This window comes from Dipodomys spectabilis, unplaced genomic scaffold, assembly GCF_019054845.1.
Source record: "Dipodomys spectabilis isolate Male_0828 unplaced genomic scaffold, ASM1905484v1 ptg000098l, whole genome shotgun sequence".
Classification (NCBI taxonomy): domain Eukaryota; kingdom Metazoa; phylum Chordata; class Mammalia; order Rodentia; family Heteromyidae; genus Dipodomys; species Dipodomys spectabilis.
In genome coordinates this window covers 9,426,657-9,448,362 of record NW_024870775.1, presented here as the reverse complement: position 1 = coordinate 9,448,362, position 21,706 = coordinate 9,426,657, and the positions used below count along the sequence as shown (strand labels likewise).

The window sequence follows — 21,706 nt, the reverse complement described above, 5'->3', positions numbered from 1 at the left end:
GGACCAGCTTGGTCTTGTCTGGGCCAGTGGGGCCAGGACCACAGGCCTGATCACAAATGGCACTGGAGTGGTTCTCAGGGTGGTGTTTGAGGAGGAGGCGGACACCCTAGCAGAGGCCTTCAGGTCAAGGGGAGGGGTGCCCTTCAAGGCTCTGAGTAGTCTCTTCCTGTCCCTCTGCTCCCTGGCTTGTGAGTGGAACAGTTTTGCTCCACCTCCTGATACTGCCTCAATACAGGCCAATGGATCCTATACTGAAACTTCCAAAATGCTGAGCTGGAGGTATAGTTCACGTGGTAGAGAACACCTGGCTAGCAAAATAAGTCTATTAAAAAAAAAGAAAGAAAGAAAAGAATAAAAGTAAGACAGAAGCTGGTAGCTCATGCCTGTAATCCTAGCTACTCAGGAGACTGAGATCTGAGGATCGCAGTTTAAAACCAGCCCAGGCAGGAAAGTCTGTGAGACTCTTATCTCCAATAAACCACCAGAAAACCAGAAGTGGCGCTGTGGCTCAAGCGGTAGAGCACTTGCCTTGAGCTGAAGAGCTGAGGGACAGCGCCCAAGCCCAGGGTTCAAGCCCCATGACTGACCCCCCAAAAAAAAAAAAAAAGTGACAAGGTCTCACTATCCCAGGCTGACCTTGAACTCATGATCTTCCTGCTCCTGCCTCTCAAATACAGAGATTATAGGCATGCTCCACCACACCCTTGTTGTGCATATTTTATCCCAGGTGCAGACTAACTTGGGCTCACGTGGGCAAACACAGGCACACGGATGACACAGAAGCCATTCCCCGAGGCTAGGGCCCTCCCCATGACCCCCTACCTTCCGAGGGTCCTTCCTGTCCTTGGCCCGGCCCGCGTCCTTGCGTGGGCTGGGTGCGCTGGCCTTGGCGCGGGCGGCCCTGGGTGCAGGCGCGCTGCTGGGTGCGGGGGCCGCTGCGCTGGCGTCGTGCAGGAAGATGCGCTCACTGCGCCGCCGCGTCCACAGGTCGTCGTCGCTGGCCTCAGGCCCGGCCTCGAAGCCTGGCTCCTTGGGGCCCCGCAGCTTCCGGGCCTTGCGCCCCTTCTCTGGGGCCAGCTTGGTCTTGTCTGGGCTGGCGGGGCCAGGGCCGCGGGCACTAGTGGCGGGTGTGGCTAGAGGGGGGCCTGGCTCCCCCAGCCCCTTCTTGGGCCGCAGCACCCCTGCAGGTGACTGTCTGCGCACCTTGACCTCGCTCTCTGAGTCCGTGTACTCAAACTCCGTGCCTGGACATGGGGGGGAGGAAGGAGGCTTGTGGGCAGGGCCTCTGGAGGCCCCTCTTCACGCAGTAGGCCCCCACTCCCATTCCACCCCAGGACCACACTCCAGGAAGGGGGGGGGAGGGGAGAGCTTCTCTTCTGCTGCCAGGAAAGAAACTGAGGCCCAGAGGGGAAGGTGTGGGTTTTGCCCAGGCCCACCTACCCCAGCTCTGCCTGTGTCTGGGTCCCTCACCCTGGACTCCCCTCTGGAAACCTCAAGGTCTTGGGCTGCTCCAGACCCTCCCTTGGGGGCCCTGGAAACGCCAGAAGGCTGGCAGGTGTCCTGGGAGAGGTGCCCACCTGCAGGGCAGTGGCCTGTGGGAGGCAGGTGGGGAAGCCCACAGGAAAGCCCCAAACCCTCTGTGCTGGGCAGCCCCAAGTTCCCCTAGGCCTCTCCCCTTCTTCGATGGCTGGTCTCACCAGGGCCTGTGGCCATGGGCTCAGCCCTACTCTCCGGCCAGGCCAGAGCCACGTCTTCCACAGTCTCCTTTGACTCAGGTCTGGGGCCAAGCGACCTCGGACTGCACAGCTTCTGGCTCCAGCCCACACCTCACATCCTCCCTGCTTTCTGAACTCCAGGCATCCCTCCATCCCTCCCCCAACCTCAACGTGGGGTGTCAACTCTGCTGTGGCCAGAGTTGACACCTAGCCCTGGGTGTCCCCTTCATCCACAACCCCCTGGTCACTGGCAATGGCCCCTCCCAGTGTCCTACCCCCTATCTTGACCTATGTGGCCTGTCCCACTCCCACGAGGGGCTCCCTGAGTTCTCCAAGGGTCTCTGGTGATCCTCACTGCTAAGCCTGGCATGGTGCCGTGTTCAGCACAAGTATCAAGAGAGGGCCTGGTGGCCTGGCCAGACTCAGGATGAGGTATCTGGGCCAGCCTGCTGGGGTGACAGCCCCAGACGGAGCTAGTGACCTGCCTGAGGGCTCTTAGAACCCAAGCTTAGACACCAGAGCTCAATTCCAGCTCTCATACCACCTTGGGCAGCAGGCAGCCAGACGACTCCGGTGCTCACAGCAAGCCCTGCCCTGGAGTCTTGTTAATCTTGTGTTGACAAACCTCCTACAACACAGGGAGCCACAAGGGGTCTCGGGAGGCAACGAGAGTTCAGGCAGACAGCTAGAACCCCTATGTATAGCCCCACGGCTGGTGTGCATGTGGAGTAGGTGACAATGGACAGGGAAGGGCCACTTGGAAGGGGAATATGGTGTTACAGGGGTGACATCTTGTTCATACCCCTCATACTGATTCTTACTAATCTTCTTGGCACATAAAGTAGGGAATGAGGAACACATGTGGGAAAGAAACAAGTCCTTCTGAGCTCAGGAAACAGGAAAGAGCCAGCCAAGCGTGGTGGTGGTGCACAGCTATAATCCCAGCACTCTGGAGGCTGAGGCAGAAACATCTCAAGTTCCAGGCTACCCTGGACTACATAGTAAGGCCCTGTCTCAAACCACTAAAGGAAAGCAAGCAGGAGAAAGAAACCTAGAAATAAGAGAATGGAAAAAGAGCCACAAACTCTGCTCACCCACACTCTGAAACTACTCACACACAGAACAGACCCAACGCAGCCCAGAGAACATCAGAAACCAACAGAGACCAGAGTAGCCCCTGCCAAAAACACAGAAGCTGGAGTTTGAACCTAATCAAGACAAGGTCAGCTGAAAGAGAAGAAATACTAGTCAGGCACTAGAGGCTCACACCTGTAATCTTACCTACTAAAGAGGCTGAGATCTAAGGATTCCAGTTTGAGGCAAGCCCAGGCAGAAAAGTCAAAGAGACAATTACCTCCAACTAATTAGCAAAATGCTTGATATGAGCTGGGTGCTGGTGGCTCACACCTGTTATCCTAGCTACTCAAGAGGCTGAGATCTTGCTGGGTGCTGGTGGCTCCTGCCTGTAATCCTAGCTACTCAGGAAGCTGAGATCTGAGGATCACAGTTCAAAGCCAGCCTGGGCAAAACCATGAGACTCCTATCTCCAATAAACCACCAGAAAACCGGAAGTGGTGCTGTGGCTCAAATGGTAGAGCGCTCGCCTTGAGCTGAAGAGCTAAGGGACAGCACCCAGGCCCACAGTTGAAGCCCCATGACCAAAAAACAAAACAAAAAAAGGCTGAGATCTGAGGACCATGGTTCAAAGCCAGCTGGGGCAGATGAGTCCATGAGACTTATCTCCAATAGAACTACTCAGAAAAATCCTGCACTGTGGCTCAAGTGGTAGCCTTGAGCAAAAGCAGCTCAGGGACAGTGCCCAGACCCTGAGTTCCACAATGTCTAGTATACAACCAAAAATTACTCAACAGATGGTACCTAACACATGCTAGAGAGAAGAAAAACAGTTGCTTTAGACTGAGATGAAGCCAGCGTTAGAAACAAGATAAGGATTCACCCTGAATATTACAACTATCCTTGAAGACATAAAACAAAACCTGGAAACTTCTCTAAAGATATTTAAAGGGCCAGTAGAGAGAACTAGGAATGTGGCTTAGTGGTAGGAATGCTTGCCTGGCATGCATGAAAAGCCCTGGATTTGATTCCACAGTACCACATACACAGAAAAAGCCAGAAGTGGTGTTGTAGCTCCAGTGGTAGAGTGCTAGCCTTGAGCAAAAGAAGCTCAGGGACAGTGCCCAGTCCCTGAGTTCGAGACCCAGGCCTGGCAAAAAAAAAAAGGGGGAATGGGGGAGCAGCAGAGAAACAGAAAGGGCTGAAAAGAACTAAATTGTAAAACTGCAAATTACAGTTGTAGAAATGAGAAATTCACTGAAGAAAGAAGGCTGGAAGTATGGTGTCTGACTAGTAAGCACCATACCTGGAGATCAAACTCTGGTACTGTTTTTTTTTTGTTTTTGTTTTTTTTTTAAAGAAGCCAGGCAATGGTGGCTTAAGCTTGTAATCCTAGCTACTCAGGAGACTGAGATCTGAGGATCACAGTTCAAAGCCGGCCCGGGCAAGAAAGTCTATGAGACTCTTACTTCTAATAAACCACTCAGAAAACCGGAAATGGCACTGTGGCTCAAGTGATAGAGTGCTGCCCTTGAGCTGAAGAGCTGAGGGACAGCGCCCAAGCTCTACGACTGACCAAAAAAAAAAAAAAAAGAAAGAAAGAAAGAAAGAAGGGGGGGAAAGAGCTGAACAGATGAATAAATTCAGAGAACTGTTACATGGCAACCAAAGATTGGGGGGTTGGGGGAGGGGGGTGGAATACTTTAAGTGATAAGGCTCATAATCAAGAGAAATTTGCAGAATCCATACAGATACATTGTCCACACCAGGTACACTGTGGTCACTGCTGGGAGCCAAAGTAAAAACACAGCAGACAAGAGCAGGAGACATGAGACCTGCTTTAGTTTAGATCTGGAATTCCCTCATTAGGCCCCAGGAGTTGAAAGCTTAGAATTCTTTGGTGTGGTACTACTGAGAGGCAGCGGCCTCTGAAGGAGGTGTGACCTCATGGGAGGAAGTTGGGTGTCTGGGGGCATACTCCTGAAGGGGACTGTAGGACACCAGCCTCTTCCTACTTCCTCCTCTACCTTCCTACCTACAGCTTCTTTCAACACAGGCTCAGGGACAGTGCCTAGGCTGGGGGTTCAAGCCCCATGACCAAAACCCATGTATGTACCTAGTAACAGCTATAGACATGAAAGAAAACTTGGGATAATTAGAAGAACAAACACAGAATTCTGCAACCATAGTGGGATATTTTAACATCTACCTCTAACAAACTGATAGTACAAGAAAATGGCAGAGATAAATCTGGACATTACTAATCACATCAAGGTGAGTGATATTTATAAGATATACCCAATCATAGCTATATACACATATATATGATACTTATAAAATATTACACCTAATCATATATATATATATATATATATATATATATATATAAATACATACACACGCTTCATATATGTGTATAAAGTACATTTGCGAGGAAATGCCTAACAGTAAAAAAAAAAAAGTGTGTGTGTGAGTGTGTTGGTCCTGGGGCTTGAACACAGGGCGGCATGGGTGCTGTCCCTGAGGTTTTTTTTGCTCAAGTCTAGCATTCTACCACTTGAGCCACAGCTTTGAAATTCCATCCTCAGATCTCAGTCTCTTGAGTGCCTGGCTTCAAAAATTTTACAAAATTAGACGATAAAAATTGCAGAGTATGGGGCTGGGAAGGTGGCTCAGTGGTAGAGTGCTTGCCTTGCATGCATGAGGCCCTGGGTTCGATTCCTCAACATCACATAAGCAGAAAAAGCCAGAAGTGGCACTGTGGCTCAAGTGGTAGAGCGCTAGCCTTGAGCTGAAGAGCTGAGGGACAGCGCCAGGCCCAGAGTTCAGGCCCCACGACCAGACTCCCCCCACCCCAACAACAACAACAACAAAAAGCCAGCCACTAGTGGCTCACACCTGTAATAATCCTAGCTACTCAGGAGGCTGAGATCTGAGGATCACAGTTCAAAGCCAGCCAGAACTGGAAAGCCCATGAGACTCATCTCCAGTGAGCCAGCAAACATCTGGAAGTGGAGAGGTGGTTCAAGTGGTAGAATATTAGCCTTGAGCAAAAACACCCTTGAGTGAAAGCACCCAGATCCCAACGGAGTTCAAGCTCCAAGACCAGCATACACATATAAAAAACAGTAACAAGACAACCAGGCAGTTTCTCTCAAATATTTGGAAAATAAACAATGCTTTTCTGAAGTTTTTCATCTGGCCTAAATAGAAATCACAAGAGAAACTACAATACAACTAACTGAAAAATGTGGTAATATATCAAAATGTGTGAGGTGTGACAAAAGTAGTGTTGAGAGAGGTCTACGGCTTTTAGTGTCTTCTGGAAAAGAACGAAGCTCCTAATCAAAACCATCCTCTTTTACCTTACGAAATGGGAAATAGGTGAAAATTACACCCAAAGAAAACAGAAGGGCCAGGCGCTGGTGATTCACAGCTGTTCCCCCAGCTACTTAGGAGGCTAACATCTGAGGACTGCGACTGGAAGCCAGCTCCCACCTCTCTCACTGCAGCTTGGGGTGACCTCTGGTCCCCAAGGCTGGGTTAGGGTTTCCCTCTGGCTCCCAGTCTCGTACCTACAGGGCTGTGTTTACTTGGAAAGAAGGAAAGGAATACACTCAGCTGATCTCTCCTAACGAATCGAGGCCCCATCACCAGCCGCTTTACTTGGGGCAGAGCTGCCCTGTTCTTATCATTTCTGAGCCTCAGTTTCCTCATCCGTGTGATGGGCCCACAGTACCCACCTCCCAGCAGCTGCCCACACTCACCCATTAGAGTCTGTCGCTCCTCCTTCTTGCGGGCCTTTTGCTTGGCCTCCAGCTGGACCACTGACAGGGCTGGCCCCACTGTGGGGCTGGGAAGGGCACTGGCCGCAAAACGGGCAAGCAAACCCAGCCCACTCTCCTCCAGGCCTGGCGACAGAGCCCGCTCTCGGGAGACTAGCCTATAGCCACCACTGCCAGTTTCCTCCTCCTCCTCCTCTTCCTCCTCCTCCAGCTCCTCCTCATCGTCGTCCTCTTCTGAACTCTCATCTGGCATGCAGAAAACAGGGAGCAAGTCAGGGGCCTGGCCCAGGTGTGCACCAGCCCCCCGCCTCCCCACCACCACCTATCCCAGGCCAGAGCAGCCACTTGACTCCAGCCTCACTCTGTCCTCACCATAGACCATAGGGAAGGATTCAGAACCAACCCTTAGCCCCTCCCATGGCCTGAGGCCTCCAACCACCAGAGCCAGGTACACAGACATCCTGGACAGCCCAGACGGGGCAGTGGCTCTGGGCATCAAAGTGGGCTTCTGGGAAGGGAGCACCAACATGCACCTGTGCTGTGGGCAGGGGACAGACAGAGACAAGGACAGGAGACAGTGCTTGCCACAGTCTCACACAAGCCCACACGTACACACACACACACACACACACACACACACACACACACATTGACGTAAACATGGAGACCAAGGTAGGAGGCAGGAGAGGAGAAAAAGGGAGGAGGAGGGGTGAGGGTGGGGTTCAGGCTGAAGCTCCAGGCATTGGGGTCTGTGGCAGTTTGGCCAGCGGGAAGGAAGCCTGGGGCCTGTGGCAGGGGAAGGTGGAGTATGATGGCTCTGCAGAGAATGGAGACACCATGGTTCTAGAGTCTACAACTGATTCCTCATGCTGGGAAGCCTAAGGGCAGGTTGTGCCCCTCTTGGCATGGGGTGACCCTCCTGGCTCAGTTAAGAGGAGGGGACATACAGGGTCCTATATAGTAGATCCCCCCCCCAGCTTTAAAAAGATCAAGTGGGTACTAATGGTTCATGCCTGTAATCCTATCTACTTCAGGAGGCTGAGATCTGGAGGATGGAAACTCAAGACCAGCATAGGCAGAAAAGCCCATAAGCTTTTATCTCCAATCACCAGCAAAATGCCAGCCTGGAAGCATGACTCAGGTTGTAAGAGCCAGCCCATAGGCAAGAAAACTGAGCAAGTTCGAGGCCCTCAGTACAAAAGTCCTAGTACCAATGAGAGAGGAAGGAGAGAGAGAGAGACAGAGAGAGAGAAAGAGAGAGAGAGACAGACAGACAGAGACACAGAGAGACAGAGACAAAGCATGGGAAGAAGCAGGTGACTCCTGCTACCTACACAGGAACTAACTACACTGTTCCACTCCTGGGAGCTACAAAGCAGCTATGGCAGCTCTGGGGTGGGGGACCTGACCCAGGTTGTGTCTCTGAGGGGTGAAGCTGAGGTTCAGCAACATGAACTGCTATCCTGCACGCCAGCAGCCCACATGGCCAGGACATTGGCAGCTGGGAAAAGCCAAGGACAGGATATTGCAACCTCCATGTAACCAAACCTTCCATCAGAAATAAGATACGCTTTCAAAATAAGATTGGCCTCTAACTCAAGATCCTCTTGCTTCTGCCTCCCAAGTGCTGGGATTACAGACGTATACTACCATGCTGGTAAAGAGTCTACCTTGAAGTATAAACTTCCTTCTGTCTTTCCCCAGTAGAGGGCCAGGCAAACCCTGAGGAAGCAGGCAAGGGGTATGGAGAGCTTATTCAACGCACCACAGAGCAGGGCCTCAGGAGCACTAAGAGCCCGTGGCCACACACAGGACCCAGGAAGCTTGGGAAAGAACTATGTTCAACAAGTGGCAGGACATACATACTGTGGGCCAGATGTGTGGCTGGAAAAGAGACAAGTGAACAGAGAAAAATGAGTGGACAAGGAAAGAGGGGTAGTCAAGTCTCCATTCCTCTGCCAAAGCCCCAGGCCACTGCTCAGTGAAAAAGCAACCAGTGGCCAAAAGTACAGCCCCGAGAGAGGTGCTGTGTCCCCTAAGCCACCCTGGGAGGGGGAGCCCCAGAGCTGGGGGAGGCTGCACAATGGGTAAGGAGATGGAGGGGGAGGGGGGGACCAAGGGGAGGGCAGGGCTCCCGTGGGTAGCGTAGCGATGGATGAAGCAGGCTGGGGAGGCCAGCAGGGCAGGCAGGGGACAGGCGAGCAGTGCACACTTGCGATCATTCACATTGCGACATCACATGGTTGTCTCCGCCCCAGTGAGCCACAGCGGCAAAGCAGGCTAAGTGTAGGCAGACTCGACAGCGCCTGGGTCCCCCAGTTAGGGCCCCTACCCTGGGACTGGCCAATTTGGGCAGGGGAAGGAAGAGGGTGGTGGGCTGGGATGGGGGTCGGTGATTTCTCCTTCTCAAAGCCCCCTGTCCTGGTTGCTCAGGTGTGGAATTTTCTAGAAGGAGTCTCAGCTAGCAGCTTGGACAGAGGGCCAGCTCTGGGTTTCTGAGAGCCACAGTGGCCATGTCAGACCCCAGAAAGCCACAAGCAGACCAATCCCAACACCTTGGCCTTCAGGAAGTACGAATCACCTGCAAAAGGTGCACTCCAATTCTCCTGTGGCCTTGTGGCCTTAGTCCACAGACATGCCAAGGGCAGAGGGGGAGAAAAATCCCAAAGGCACCCAAGGAAATGTGGAGGGGGAAAAAAAAACCACGAAAAAACAAAAACCCAAGAAACCAAAACAATAACGAAAAAAATAACCCAAAATAAAAAAAAAAAACCACTTTTTTTTAATATTAAACAAAGAGAAAAAAAATAGATCTTGACTCAGGGCAAGGGATAGTAGGCTATTGTCTATTTTGTTTGGTTTCCCAAACCCAATAAGCCAAAGCGCTTCAGCTGTTGGCAGACCCAGTGGGGACAGACCCCAAGGAGGGGAGGTGAAGAGAGGGCAGAAAGAAAAGGGTTTTGCCTACCCCAAGCTCAGTTACCCGCTGCGCCGTCTGCCCTACTCCCAGCCTTCGCTTTGCGTCCAAGTGCAGCATGAGGGTAAATGCAAGAGACCGAAACAGACACTCAAAGCATCATGGGTAGGGGTCAAGGGTGGAGGTATGGTCAAGCTGCTGGGAGGAGAAAGCAGACACACTAGAAAAAGCCAAGCCAATTAAGTGTTTAGTACCAGGGGGACAGGAAGGCCCTATTAACCAAACTATCCCTTTTGAGACCTCACCAATGATCTGCTTGGTGTGCAGGGGCCCAGCTGGGGGAGCTGAGGACCCCCCCCCCCGCCCCTTCCTCCCATTGCTCCCCTAGCTGGGTTCCTCCTACCAGCACTGCTATCCCCGGGACCCCTTTCTGAGAAGTCTGGGGGGATGGGAGGGTTACATACTTGTCTGTGGGATCTAGCTAAGGACAGAACTCCAAAATGTGAGTGTGTTGGGGAGAAGGCAGGGGGAAGGCCCAGCCCAGGTCAGAGAGTAGAAATGGAGAGCCAGGCCAGTCATCCACAAAAGAAGGGAGACCTGGGACAGGAGACTGGCAGGTAGACTGGTGGCCTCTCTCTGCGGCCCAGCTTGCATTGGGGCTCAGAAGTGGCAGGGGCCCGGGAGGAACTAGCCCACAGGGCCCCAGGCTTCCTGTGCGCCACCTCTTGACCACTCAAAAGCCATCTCTGCTTATTTGGACAGAAAGCCTGGGAAGGGAAAAGCTGGGAAATAGAGGGATGGGCTGATCTGGTCCCAGGGGCCCCATACCAGGTGACATTCACGTTCACTGTGATTCCCCTAGCCCACCCCAGGCCTTCCTTGGGGAGCCATGGGATGCTACACAAGGCTCTGGAGAACCCCATGGCCTGATTCTAAAGGAAATCCACCCTGAAGCAAAACCACAAAAGCCTAGAACATTCTCACATTTCTGGTTGAAGGGCTTTGGAGGGCTCTGATGTTTCTGACAGCACACTACAAGGCTGGCTCACGCTGGAGAATTGGCAGCCAAAGCCATCTTGGCGGTCATCCGGTCGTTCTTGTTTTAAAGGACCCCTGGCTGAGCCCAGGCTACACCAGGCTGGGGACTCACAACCATAACGCAGTGTCCCAATGAAGCTAACCATTTCTAAATCCAACAACAAAAATGAAGGTTGGCAAAGGGCCTTGTGCCCCAGCTGCCTCCACGCCCTTCTAAGCAGAAATGCTAGTTAAAAGCCATGTGTTGATTGGTTAATATTCTTTTAACCAGTGGTGAGTCACAGGAGAAGCTTTAAGAAAACTTAAAAAAAAAATTAAAAAAAAAAAAGAACTCACAAACAAGCAGCTTTGAAAAAATTAAAAATAAAAGATATACACAGACATACACGAAAAAGAAATGGATGCGGGAACCACTGGGGATACTGGAGTAATAGAAAGGAATGGTCCCCCATGTCTACTCCTTCTGGGGTAGGGTGGGGAGAAGGATCAGGAGGGAGGAAGGGAGCAACAAATGGGGGGAAAGTGTCAACCTAATGTCTAGTAAGGACACAGCAAGAGAGACAAGGTACACAGTTTAGTTAAAAATGAACTTGGTATGTTTAATAGAGCTTGGTATTACCAAAATCGCGGTACAAACATCAAGTCACACGCCCACACGACTGACAGAAGTCCATTTACAAAACTCTCCTGGGCAGCTTCCTCCGACCCGTGCCAGGGGACAGTGCCCAGCCCGGCCTGTGGTTGCCTGGGAGGGTCAGAGAGGCACGGGGCCTTGGGGCAGGGGTGGGGACAGGGGCAGGGGCAGGGGCAGGGACAGGTTGGGAGAAAGGCAGGGAGTGAAGACTAGAAGCCAGTCGGTGTGAGGCTGCAAAAGAGCCAGCCAGTGATGAAATCAAGATGGTAACAGTACAAATAAAAATCAAATCAAAACAGGGCAGATAGGGCAGACTACGCTGCCAAAGACCAAGACGGCTGTCCATCTGCAGCCATCCTTGCTGTGCGATCTCTCTTTCTCTCTCTCTCTCACTCACTCACTCTCTCTTTCCCCCACACTCACTCTCACTCTAAAACATGGAAGGGATTGTGTGTTTGGAGCTAGTAACCTTGGTCAAAGGAGTTCTCCGAAGAGTCGCTGAAGGAGGAGCGGGCCTCGGCTTCTCGAAGCAGTAGGCAGAAAGGCTGCTTTCTGCCAGCACCTGCCTTGGCTTTCAGAGTTCGGGGGGCTGCTAGGCCCCTCTTGGCCAGCTTGGGGCCTGCCACTGGCTTGCTGTTCTTGGCCACCATGCCGCACAGGAGGGAGGAGGTCAGTTTGGAGCTGGAGGGGCCTTGAGCAGACCACTCATCCTTCAGGAAGTCATCCTCTTCCTCAGAGTCCGTATCTGTAGTCAAAGTGGTTTGGCATAGGTAAGTCACGGGTGCAGGAGGAGGGGGCTCGGATCTTTGCCATACCATCACTGGTGCCTCTGAGGGCATGTCAAAATACAGGGCCAAGTGCCCAGTGGCCCTGGGAGACCTCTTGTCATGCCCAGCTCTTCTCCTGGCCTGGGGAGGTACCTGAGGATGTGTACCATGCAGACTGGGTCACCTGACCAGAGTAAGATGTGACAAAGGTCCCACTTCAGTCACATCTGCCTCTCCAGCTCCTGGGAGGACAGAGCCACTGAGCCTCGTTCTCAGGAAGGATTCTCTTAGGATCCTGGAGGCCACCATACATCGTTCCTTTCCACCTTTCACCAGATGGCAGTGTCCTGAGGCTCCCCTGGGGAGGGACAGGGCTCAGGAGGGAAAGGGTGCAATCAAATTCATCTCCTCCCAACCCTCTACTGGCAACATCAGAGGCAGCTTCAAAAGGCATGGTGAGAATCATACCAAGGGAAGTGACCAATGATGCCACGCTCAGGGCCTCCCCTGGCCCTCTTCTCCCTCAGAGCCTCCTGACCACCATATCACATCACCAGCTCAGTATAAGGTTCTGGCCTAGACATATCTCTGAAAGCCAGAGATGTGAAACTTTCCTGGGGGTGGGGATGGGGTAGTCTATGAAGGGGGCCATAGTACTGATCCTGTGCAATCAACACACACCGGCACCATTTTGATCTGTTTTACTACTGGGCTATATTGGGCAAGACCTGAAAAATGGCTCCACAGCCAAGCCCATAATCTGTTAGTCTGGTAAAACCCATGCCCAGCAGAAGAGGATTCACACATGCAGCAATACTTCTAGTAACACCTGCCATCTCCTAGGCCAAGAGCAACCTCGTGCACACAGGTGAAGGGACATGCCTGGCTGTTTCCTGACAGCCCCACTGTCCACCGAGCCAAATCCCCACTGCAGCGGGGAAGTCAAGGCCTGCCAAGTCACCAGCCTGCCACATCACAGCTCTCCCTCCTGTTGCATTCTCCTTTGTCCATTCAGTGGCCATATCCTACTAGGCCATCGGCAACAACCAACTTGGTGTCCCATGAGAACCAACTGGAGATGCCGCACGTGAGCTGCAACCCAAACTCAGAAAGCACCAAGGTACATTCTCCTCCATCCCCTGCAGCAAGTCTGTCACAATTCTGCTTTCCTGGTGTCCACATGTGGCCCAAGGACCTGGGGCAGTGCTACCTGACCACATTTATATGGATCTTGAAGTTACTGAAGTAATGACAATCTCACATGTCCTGGGCATACAAGGCACATCCTGAAGACCCACTAGTCCAGGGGACACACACACACACACACACACACACACACACACACTGCAATAAAACATCAGCAAACCTATACCGGTAGCCACACGCAGCTCTTGGTTCACATGAGCACCCTTAAACCCTAATAGCCCTAGAAGACAGATGGCGTTTTAAATTCGAGCCCAGAGGCACTTAAATACATGCCTGGGCTGAGGCCATGGCTCAAGTGGCAGAGCACCTGCCTAGCAAGAATAAGGCCTTGAGTTCCAACCCTGGTACCACCACCAAAGTAAAAAAGGAAAAGGTGAAAGGCAGGGGAAAAGATGAGAGAGAGGATGAGAAGAAAAAGGATGAAAAAGGGAAGGAGGGAAGGAGGGATGGAAGAAGGGAAGAAGGGAGATGAGGATATCTTTAAAAAAAAAAAAACAACACAATTATGGTTTCTGTCATTTCTTTTTTTGGTATCAGATATGAAACCAGAGAGAAGGAAAGCTTTTAAGCTGAATATGGCAGCTGAATATACCGAATATGCAATCCCAACTCTCAGAAAGATGAGGCAGGAGGATGATCTCAAGTTCAAGGCCAGTCAGGCCAAAAAGACTATCAGGAAGGAAAAGGAAAAGAAGAGACATATAAAAAGGAAAAAGGACAGGAAAGAAGAGGAATGAAGCCAGATGCTGGTGGCTCACACCTGTAGCCCTAGCTATTAGGAAGCTGAGACCTGAAGATCATGCTCTGAGAAAAATCTTGTCTTTTCTACTAAAGTAGTTTTCTTCCTTTCTGTTGACCTTGAGAGAAAGGTTTTCCTGAAGAGTTGCTGCATTGGCCAAGTAGCTTGGCCCTGGCTAATTACATTTTAGTTACATACATCCTTTTCCTGAGCACTTGAATTAGGACCTTCTGTTAGAAACTCCTTGAATTTTAGTTACACGCTGTTAATTAAGCTGCATCCTTGTGTACATGGTGAGCCTGAGCCTCCTCCAAGGTGAGCAGAAGAGCAAAGCCCACTGGGCTAGGGATAAAAAGGGAGCAACCTGCCTGCTCTTTGCTTGCTTGCCAGATTTTTGGCTTATGGAGCACTCTCCTGCGGCAGTAAACCTTGCCTTGCTAAGTTCCTTTCCAGTTGGGTGTCCCTATTTCTCAACATCCTGAGCTAATTCTAACAATGGTTCAAAGCCAACCCTGGCAGGAATGTCCATGAGACTCTTTTTGGTATAAGCCAGAAGTAGAGCTTTGGCTCAAGTGGTAGAGCAAAAGAGGCTGAGGGACAGTGCCCAGGCCCTGAGTTTAAGCTCCACAACTGGCACTCTCTCCCCCTCTCCCAAAAAAAAGGAAGAGGAAAGAAAACACACACACACACACACACAAAAAACCCAAAACACACACCTGGTTACATAAGTGTGTCAGTTTTCCACTCAACATTGAATGCCCCCACCCCACCCCTCACACATAAAACTGTAAAAACCCACACATAACCAGTAGCTCACGCCTGCAATCCCTAGCTACCCCAGAAAGGCTGAGATCTGAAGCTCTCCATTTAAAGAAATGACCCTGAGACTCTTATCTCCCGCAAATTTACCAGCAAAAAGCTGGAAGTGGAGCTGTGGTTCAACCAGCAAGTCCTCCACCCCACAGGGGCCTAGGGACTGCTAGCATGAACACCAGTGGGTAGAGAGTTCCCCCCTTGCCTTCCTGCAACAGTCACATTTAGTACCCACGGTTCCTGGGCAGGTGGTCCCCAAGACACAGACACGAGTGCGCAGCTCTTTCCAGCCAGTTAGCCAGGTGACAGTCACCTTCCCATGCACACCCCGACAGCCATCTCCATTCAAATGAAATAGAACTCCTCTTTCACTCAGACCATCAAGCAATGACTCCACTGTGCAGGCTGAATAGCACATGGCTTACCATGGTAGGTAGGGACCGAGTGGGGACCCAGCTGCTGTGGTGGGTGCCAGGCAGAACCAGGTGTAACCCCAAGCTGGACTGTCATACCACCATGCACACACTTGTTCCTCAACCCCTGAGGTTGCCTTAAGCAGCAAAATAATGACTGCCGCTTGCAGGGCTGTCAGAGACAACGAAAATAGGTCTGCAGAAGCCACCATTTCTGGGCCCAGCACTAGGAGCATGATGAACTTCCGGTGGGCAAGGGAATCAACCCCTCTAGCCCCCTCAAGAGCAGTTGTACTCCAGGCCTTTCTAGGCCAACCAGCCACAAACTCTATGTATGGCAGGTCTCTTTGAGGAAAGCTTTCCAGAGGCTAGAGGTGGGGGAAGCAGTCGAATGTCCTGCCTGCCAATCAGAAGTCTCTAGGTATAAGCTCAACGCGGCATCCACCAATCACAAGCACTCCTGCTTCAAGTGCACCCACTTCTGGCCTACAAACAGCGCGCAAAGACCGCCCAGAGATTAATAGGAAAGGAGAGAAGCAGCAACTTCAAGGCAACACGGCGTCTGCTACTTACTGTAAGAGTAGCTGCTCACTTCTGAGGCGAACGGGGAATGGGCTGACTTGGGCTGGCCTCTGACCTTGAACCCCACCTCCATCTTCCTGGCTTTGGCGGCCCTTTTGTGTTTCCCTTCTCTGGAGGATTTCAAAGACAGGCCCAAGCCTTTGGCCAGAGCCTTCCTGTCCTTGCCCAGCAGGCTGTCATAAGGGGTCAAGAACCTGCTGCAGCCCCCATTGCTTTTTGATTTCCCCCCAGAGGGGTCCGAAAACTTGAAGGGCGACTTCAACTTGTCCTGCTTTGTGAGGGAGAGGGCCTTGTCTAGCTTGTTTGCCAGTTGTTCCTGGTCACTTGCCATCTTCTTCTTCTTAATCTTCAGCTGGAGAAGCAAATTGGGTCACAGTTTAAGACATTTTCGGGGGAGGCGGGGAAATACCAAAAAGCAGGATAGTGTCCTGACAAGCCTGACCTCCAAAAGTTTCTTTAACTCAACCTTAATCCCTACACTCTCAAGTGGGAAGCTTGGCATCTGGCTATCCCCAGATTGCTCTGAAGGTGAACTAAGACATATAATAAATACATTTATCAAAATGCCTCAGCCCATAACCAAGGCCCAGAACCACTGGTTAAATAGCTGCCACTGGCCGTAATTGCCACAGGCACTGGTTTTTCATAGCTCTGGATGGTGCCTCCTAGCAAGCAGAGTTGCCCAATAGCCTGGAGAAGGCAGCTGAATCAGGAGAAGAGGAAGAATGACGATTGAAAACTGAGATCAGAGCTGGCTTGATGTGCTTATCTGTAAACCACCTACAACAGCTGACACAAGAGACCGCACAGTCTAAAACCAGCCTGTCCAACGAAATAGGCTAAAGCTGCCAAGAAAATGCCTGGAGTGTGCCTTGGATGCCTGAAGCAGAAAGAATAATTAGAGATTTCACAGATTAAATTCCTGCTTGCATGTCTATCATCGACTGGAGTCGTTTACTGAAGTGAAATGTGCAGTTTCAGAGCCATCAATGCCCTGCATTTCAACATGTTAATCTCCATTTGCTGGAATCAGGTAGCATTTCTAAGGAGGAAAGCAGGGAGGGTGTCATTTAAACAACAAAAGCATCCCTCACTACAATTTGAGAGTAAAGAAGGATCTTGATGTACAAAAACTGGTGCTATTTCTCCACCTGGGCCCAGCCACCCTCCCCGCCCCTCCCTCGCCCCAATGTGGATGGACATTCCTCTCTAGTAACCAAATCAACCAAAACAACCTCTTTGCATGGGGTTTTATGAGGAAGGTTGACATGGAACATTAGCATTTAGAGACCAGGGCCTTCGGTGGATGATTTCAGTATACTGCAGAATCAGAAAAATCAAGGGAGTTGGCTCTCAACCTATTACCCCTGGAGAATTCACAGAAAAAATTACAATGGCATCAAGCCCTGGTTTCTTACAAGTATGGGATGGAGAAGCTACTCATTAAACAATTATACTGTTAAACAACAGCGTAATTGCATTCGTTGGTTAAGAACTTATAATCTTCCTGTTTGACTTAAGCAGAGGGTCATAAAGCACATAAACAGACGTAGCTTTTATAGTTCGATCGCTACCACTAAGGCTGTTCCTTCGATAGGTACCTGATCTTCTAGGAGCCTTCTCCATCCAACTGGAACAGCAGCCATTCTCCCAATGCCTGTTAGCAGCAGGGGTCCCCAAAGGGAACAGGAACTCCCAGCAATAACAACTCCATCTCTACACCTCAGTGCAGTGTAAATGGAAGGCTGGGCTACTGACCTGACTGCATTGTAGACGAAGAGTGGGCTACTGACCTGACTCAGAAAGTCAGAGGAGGCTTCATGCTCTTCCCAGCTCTGGTTCCTCCCCCGGGCTCTTCCCATCGCCATGAGAACATCATGCTCCTCCTCAGACCCCTTGTGCCTCTTCCTTATCCCTGCTCCCAGCTCGTAGTCATCTGCAGTCAGCAAGGATTTGCTGCTCAACCTGAAACCCAAACATACCATTTGGTCATCTAGCCAGCCAAACCACCCTTGGGCTCTGGGAAGGGGGGGAGGGCCACCCCTTGTGAGACCCTGAGGTGTGCACTCTGGAATATGGAAGGGCAGGGATGGATGCGAGGGTGACCAGATCTCGTAAAGCTACAGTACTAGAAGGCTGGAATATTTGTGAATGAGGCAGAATGAGGTTTTAATGTTAAAGGAAGAGGGGAAAAAATGCCAAAACCTTCAAGTTAGCATCCTCTGCTGGCCTGTCATGCATTTACACACACACACACACACACACACACACACACACACACACACACACACACACACACACACACACACACACACACACACACCACACCCTTAAACAGATACTGCTTCACAAAAATATGCCAAGAACAAGAATCATAAATGCCAAGGAAATCCACCAGGGTGGGAAAAGGAATTAAGATCGAGCCCATTTGAGCTGGGCGCCAGTGGCTCATGCTTGTAATCCTAGCTATTCAGGAAGCTGAGATCTGAGGATCTTAGACCAGAGGCAAACAAAAAACATGAAATGCCAATTAACCAGCAAAAAGCCAGAAGTAGAGCTGTGACTTAAGTGGTAGAGAGCCAGCCTTGAACAAAAAAATAAAAATAAATTAAAAAATTGTGAAAGTTCAACAACACTGTGAGGCCTTGAGTAGAAGCCCCACACTGGCACACAACACAAAGCTGCTTCCCCACACCCTTTCTGCTACGGCTCTTGCTCATCCCCGTTCTTCTCTTGTCAGGAGCATCCAAGGAGATTAATGCTAAGTCCTGCAGCACCATGGCGCCCTTTTGCTCCTGGAATGTCTGATGCATCCCACTATGCACCCTTTGGAGGCCCCAAGGCTGCCTGTGTCTACATACCCTTAGTGTCTTTACTACAAATGCTCCACCCCTTTCCTCCACAGCCCTCTAATGACACACAGGGAAGACCAAAGCCACTTGGGACAGAACCTCAGCCCTGGATGGCAAGCCAGCACTGAAGACTACCTCCAGAGGGGCTGCTCTGCCACCCCCAGAGGATCTGGTCCCCACGGTAATCCCATAGCCCGTGGAGGGACCTTGTCCCTCCCGGCTGAAGGAAGTGGCCCTGGACAGAGACTTGTGCAGCAGAGGGAACTAAGTGACAGCACAAGGAGGCAGGAGGAGCCAGCAGGGCTGGCTGCTTGGCAGTCCCTTGGCAGGGAGGAGGGCCTAGAAGGAGGGGGAGGGGGCCTATTCCTCCCCTCTGAGCTCGGTGCCAGTCCCCGACCCGCCGAGGGGCCAGCCTTACTTTCTGCTACTGCTGTGGCTCCTCCCTCTCTTGCAGGGGGGGTGACAGGGCGCTCGGGGTGTGGGTCCGTTTCCGTGGCCTGCCAGGGCCTCTGCGTGCCAGGCTCCTATGGGAATCCTCGTGCCTGTCCCTTAAAAAGAATCACAGGCTGGGCTGTGAGCGTGGAGCAGGCGGGGCACAGAGGACACATGCACTGCACACACACCACTCACGCAGATCCACGCACACCTGACGGCTGCCACGGCCGACCTAACAACCCTGAGGCCCGCCTGCCTGCCTGCCTGCCTGCCTGCCTGCCTGCCTGCCTGCCACTGCCCAACGGGGCCGGGCTGCACTCACCCTGAGTCCCGGCGTCGCTGGAGCTTCACCAGCTCCCGCTGCTTCTCTTTGTATTGCCTCTGGACCTCAGCCAGCCGCATCCGGAAGTCCAGCTCCAGGGCATCCATGTCCTCAAGGGAGGACTTCATGGCATACATCTGGGCGACATCAGGGGGGAAAGGAGAGGTGTGAAGACACATAGGAATGCTTGCAAAGTCCTCAGTTCAAATCCTACAACTTCCTCCAAGAACTAAGGATTCTGCCTCCTTCCCCAATTACCAACTCGGAGAGCAGTGTCAGCACCGAGTCAGGTGCCACACCAAAAACAAGGCCTCACATGGTCTCCCTGATATGTTAAATCCAACATTACAAAGAGATACGACAAAGTAAACAGGACTTGAGACACAAAGGGCTTCCACTCAATTTGTCATATCATTGCAAAATGACTCCATGTTCTTGACCACATATATGGTGTGTGTATATATATATATATATATATATATATATATATATATATATATATATATATATATATATATATATACACGCGCACATCTGAGGGAAGCTAGGAGGAAGACACAGAATCAGAGGGAAACAGGGGAAAATGTACAACAGAGAGACCCATCAGCTGCACTGGACATGGGTGAAAATGAACTAAACAACTCAAGGGCAGTGATGGGAGGGAGGGAATGAGAAAGAGGGAACAGCAAACACTAAGCAAAAGGAAAGAAATGTATATACCACCCGATGTGAAAGAAACAGCTGTGTTGTGAAAGCTCATAGAATTCACAAATATTATAGACTATTGCCTTGTGAAGATTAAAATGTGTTTGCGACTTTAAGTATCACTATCTCACAATACTGTGAAGTCTGAAATTTATGCAATCACTTAATTTCAATAAAAAATTATATTAAAAAAAAGAAAGAAAAAGAAAAAAGGCAAACAGGGCCTGGTGTGTCCAGAGGGCTCAGTTAATAAAGACGGAAGTTGTTATTTGCATCCAGGGGCTCATGGCAGGCAGTGCTGGCGGGAAGCCGAATGCATAGCGTGGGGCAGCGTCAGACCTAGCTCCTAGGCTGCTTTCTTCCCACCCATCAAACCTCACCTGACTGATAAACTAAGGCTCAGAGAGGGAACGCAACTTTGCCTAGGACCACAAAGCCCAGCAGTAAAGTAAACTATACTCAGGTCAAGATTCTGACCCCAAGCAAAATGGTGTGTCTTACCCCTCCCCCCTTTTCCCCCTCTCCCCCCAAAATGCCCAGACTGCCAGCACAGCTCACCCGCTCCTCTTTCCTCTGCATCCAGCTGTACTTCTTGTTGGGGTTCAGCTCCCGCGGAAGCCTCAAGTTCTTGAGCGGGTCCACAAAGGGGCTGTCCAGCACCTCCTTCAGCATGTGGCTGCTGGCGGCCAGGAGGCTCTCCAGGGAGGGCCGCACAGGAAGGCCCAGCTCCGTGCCTGCGGAGGAGAGGCCGGTGAGCCAATGCAGGTACAGGGGCCGGGGCCAGGTCCCAGCCCAGTAATTTCATGCAGCCACTCGGGCCCACCAAGGGAAAAGGCTGAGGCTCAGAGCCAGTGCAGGCCCCGGGACACAGCCACCCTAGCCACCTGGACTAAGGCTGAGATTCAGGACAGTGCACAGGAAACTGGAGACTTCCAAAGTCACCGAAGGCTGACAGGCTCTTCCCAAGACTGTGGCTGACTCCTAGGAACTGTATTTTTTTTGGGGGGGTAGAGGGTGGGGAATGTCCTGGGACTTGAACTCTGGGCCTGGGTGTTCTCCCTGAGCGTTTTTTGGTCAAGGCTAGTGCTCTACCACTTGAGCCACAGTTCCACTTTTGGCTTTTTGGTGGCTAATTGGAGATAAGTCTCACAGACTCTCCTGTCAGAGCTGGCTGTGAATCACAATCCTTGGATCTCAGCCTCCTGAATAGCTAAGGATTACAGGCGCGAGCCACTGGTGTATGGCCATGAGCTGAATTTCTCCACAGTGAATTCACACAGCTCCCTGTGTAAGCTCCCGAGATCGGAGCTGAGGACAGAAATACAAACCAAGACAGGTGTGAAGAAGGAAAAAAACCTACTCCCAACACACACACCCCTCCCTGGCAACAGCTTTTGCCAGATGATTTCAGAAACGTTTATTCATGCCCCAAAATTCCTGACATGCATGGGCATCCTATGTAAATACTAAAAGGAATTGATCAATACCTGGCATCTGTCACACTGAGCTGCTCTCTACTCAGTGTGTTGTGTGTGCATGCACGTGTGTGTGTGTGTGTGTGTGTGTGTGTGAGAGAGAGAGAGAGAGAGAGGGAGGGAGAGAGAGAGAGAGAGAGAGAGAGAGAGAGAGAGAGAGAGAGAGAGAGAGCGTTGGTGCTTGAACTCTGGGCCTAATGTTCTTGTTTGGCTTTTTTACTCAAGATCGGTGCT

General features: G+C 51.2%; 1 protein-coding gene across 1 annotated transcript in view; it reads right to left on the bottom strand.

The window, feature by feature from the left end:
- The window catches only part of Tnrc18 (trinucleotide repeat containing 18), an 80,108-nt gene that overhangs the window by 15,613 nt on the left and 42,789 nt on the right, over positions 1-21,706 (bottom strand). Inside the window, 9 exon segments of the mRNA XM_042686583.1 lie at positions 823-1,244; positions 6,557-6,820; positions 11,633-11,908; positions 15,675-16,035; positions 17,477-17,648; positions 18,954-18,985; positions 18,987-19,083; positions 19,293-19,429; positions 20,556-20,731. Of these exon segments, the coding sequence (XP_042542517.1) occupies positions 823-1,244; positions 6,557-6,820; positions 11,633-11,908; positions 15,675-16,035; positions 17,477-17,648; positions 18,954-18,985; positions 18,987-19,083; positions 19,293-19,429; positions 20,556-20,731 (1,937 nt within the window).